The sequence below is a fragment of the Octopus bimaculoides genome, chromosome 2 (genome assembly GCF_001194135.2).
Source record: "Octopus bimaculoides isolate UCB-OBI-ISO-001 chromosome 2, ASM119413v2, whole genome shotgun sequence".
NCBI lineage: Eukaryota > Metazoa > Mollusca > Cephalopoda > Octopoda > Octopodidae > Octopus > Octopus bimaculoides.
The window spans coordinates 130,016,510-130,019,400 of NC_068982.1; the positions used below are offsets into that span (position 1 = coordinate 130,016,510).

At 33.0% G+C, this 2,891-nt stretch overlaps 1 protein-coding gene across 1 annotated transcript in view; it reads right to left on the minus strand.

Annotated features, from left to right (window-relative positions):
- Positions 1 to 54: 54 nt before the first annotated feature.
- Positions 55 to 2,891, minus strand: part of LOC106875934 (epidermal growth factor-like protein 8) — a 64,106-nt gene continuing 61,269 nt past the window's right edge. The window contains exons 6-8 of the mRNA XM_014924251.2: positions 2,468 to 2,556; positions 945 to 1,158; positions 55 to 509 (exon numbers count right to left, since the gene is read on the minus strand). Of these exons, the coding sequence (XP_014779737.1) occupies positions 490 to 509; positions 945 to 1,158; positions 2,468 to 2,556 (323 nt within the window). The 3' untranslated portion in view covers positions 55 to 489. The remainder of the gene's footprint in view (positions 510 to 944; positions 1,159 to 2,467; positions 2,557 to 2,891) is intronic.

The following is a 2,891-nucleotide window of genomic DNA, read 5'->3' on the forward strand; positions in this document are numbered from 1 at the left end:
ATATATATACATACATATATACATACATATATATACATATGCATACATAAATACATACATACATACATACATTCGTATGTACTCTTATGTTTTACTTTCAAAAGTAAAGCACTTTTCTGTTTGCTTATAAAGCAGAAACATAATTATTTCACGTCGTATCTTTTATAAAAATAGAGAGAAATAGCCAAAACTTTTCGTTCAAGCCATCTATATTTAATATGTTGTGCAGGGGTTTTATTTTGTACATCAAATACATGTACATAGTCATCATGGCAAACTTGTGGTGTTGATAAATGTATCAATGTTGATAGTTTTCTATCAGGAACAGCCGAGTGCCAAGTTGCGAAGTGGATTTGTACAAGTTGCGAAGTGGATTTGACATCATTCAACTTCTGTATTGCTTAATTTCGTCATGGGACGGCTGGTTGAAATGGGTTGATATAAGATGAGCACACGTCACTATCTTCAGAGTCTACTCTCATATCACAGTCAATTGTATTGACAAGAACCTAGAAAAATACAGGAGAAATATTGAAATGGTTTGGTAAATCAGAAGTGTTCCACACATTAACTGCGTGGAAATGAAATTATGAAACTTCTATTAGGCTCGTTAAACATAAGACTATATCATTCACAGGAAAATAACTTAAAAGTTGAGCATTCTAGCCATATTCATATTTTTTTATCACATTCATTCAACCAGTTTTTTTTCTGTGTATGTGAGAAGTCACTTCCAGAAGCCGGCTAGCAATCAGTAATAAAACAGGTCTCAAGCAACTATTTATTATTGTGAGAATCACAAAAAGAGAGATTAAATCTGAGAAGCTGTCCTAAGAATCATAAAAGACAATTGTTTCTGTATTGTTACACATTCATTGGAAAAGTCTATCCTAAAGTTAAAACCCAACAGAAAAAAAAAAAGTCAAAAACAGAGAAAAGCTTACATGTTGTTGATAGTTTTTCCTCTAGGATACCAATCTGTTCACTGAGAGATTCTACTCTTTCCCGTAGATCATAAGCAGAATAATAACCATTGGAAGACAAGGTGGTTTTTACCGTTGTGGGGCTTGGTGTCGGTCGTTTTTTAATATCATTTATAAGTGCAATTGTTTTCTTGTAGTCTCTTTGTATGACATTCATACTTTCATACATTTCTTCCTGCCAATATGGAAAAAAATGCCAAAATCTTCAGAAATAAATTATAATGAGTTATGTAAAGAAGAATAAATAGGAAGGAAAAAAATGTGTTTCACTGTATCTGAAACTGTAGATCAGAAATATATCGGACAAGGAATCTCTGAGCAAAACAAACATAATGATATAAAATGTTATAGATGAAAACGAAGAGGTGTGTGTGTGTGTGTGTGTGTATAGGGGGAGAATTCACAAAAAACAAAAGACGAAGACACAGATGGTGTAGACAACAAACAGATGTCTTAGTTTAACATTTGGGAAGTGAAAAAGTATATATATATATATGTATATATATATATATATATATATTCATGTGTGTGTGTGTGTGTGTGTGTGTGTAAATAGACGGAAAAAACAGCATTATCTTTTCTACTACAGGCTAAAGGCCTGAAATTGTTTAGGGGAGGGGGCTTGTCGATTACATCAACCTCAGGGCTCAACTGGTGCTCATTTCATCGACACCGAAAGTATAAAATGCAAAGTCGACTTCGGCGGAATTCGAACTCAGAGCGTTGAGACAGACGAAATGACGTTAATTATTTTGTTCGTCGTACTAACGATTATGTCGGCTTCCCGCCTTGGAAAAAGTTGTAATATCGATTTCAAATTTTGACACAAGGCTAGCAATTATTTTGAAGCACTGCTGTAACTTCGATTTCACAAGTGACTGAATTTATCAAACACGCCTGGTCAAGATGGCAATGCTTATCTATTAATGTCAGAAAAGTTTTTGCCTATGTTAGTTTTAACATTTAAAGAGAAAGTGGATGGGGGACATATAATTTTACTGGGTCTATTTTTAGGTTTCCTATTTTTAATTGAAGGGTTGTAAGATGTCTTATTGAAGACGCTGTTAGTGAGGACATTGTTAGAGGAGGGGGACTGCCTTTTCAAATATTTCCTTTGAAGAGGGGAGATTAGATATCCTATTATTGATGTTGGTTTGGTATTCTATATATCTAATACAGAAGTTATAAAAGTCGTATCATTGCCTTGTGTGTGTGTGTGTGTGTGTGTGTGTGTGTGTGTGTGTATGTGTTTGTTTGTGTTTGCGTGTGTGGCTATATATGATTAACGTTTTTAATGTGGCCATTCCCAGTTCAAGACAATGTATGATTTGTGATAAATATGGCTACTGTATCTAACAGTTTGAGCAACCGTGAAAAGGCCTTCCATAGTTGGCTCGAAAGAAATTTTGTTGTACATTCTCAGATCAATCGTAATAAATAAAATCGATTTTTCGAGAATATTTAAAACGTCAAATTAAACATACCTTTTCTTTTTCCAGTATTATAACCTTTTCTGTTAGATTCTTGACATCAGCTTGTAAGTCTCTGTATTCTTCATTGCATGTTAAACATACTGGTTGGAAAGAGACGACAGGAATTCATTTAGCATGCATCAAAATCATATAATTTTCATATAGTTTGAATATTCACAACGATAATATATGTATAATAACATGGAACATAAATGCCACTCATATACACAATAATTGTATCCCCTGCTCTATCTATCTATCTATCGATCTATCTATCTATCTATCTATCTATCTATCTATCTATCTATCTATCTATCTGTCTGTCTGTCTGTCTGTCTCTCCTCTTCTCTCTCTCTGTATATATTTTTGTGTATGTGTGTGTTTGTATGTATATATATATATATATATATATATATATATATATATATATATATAT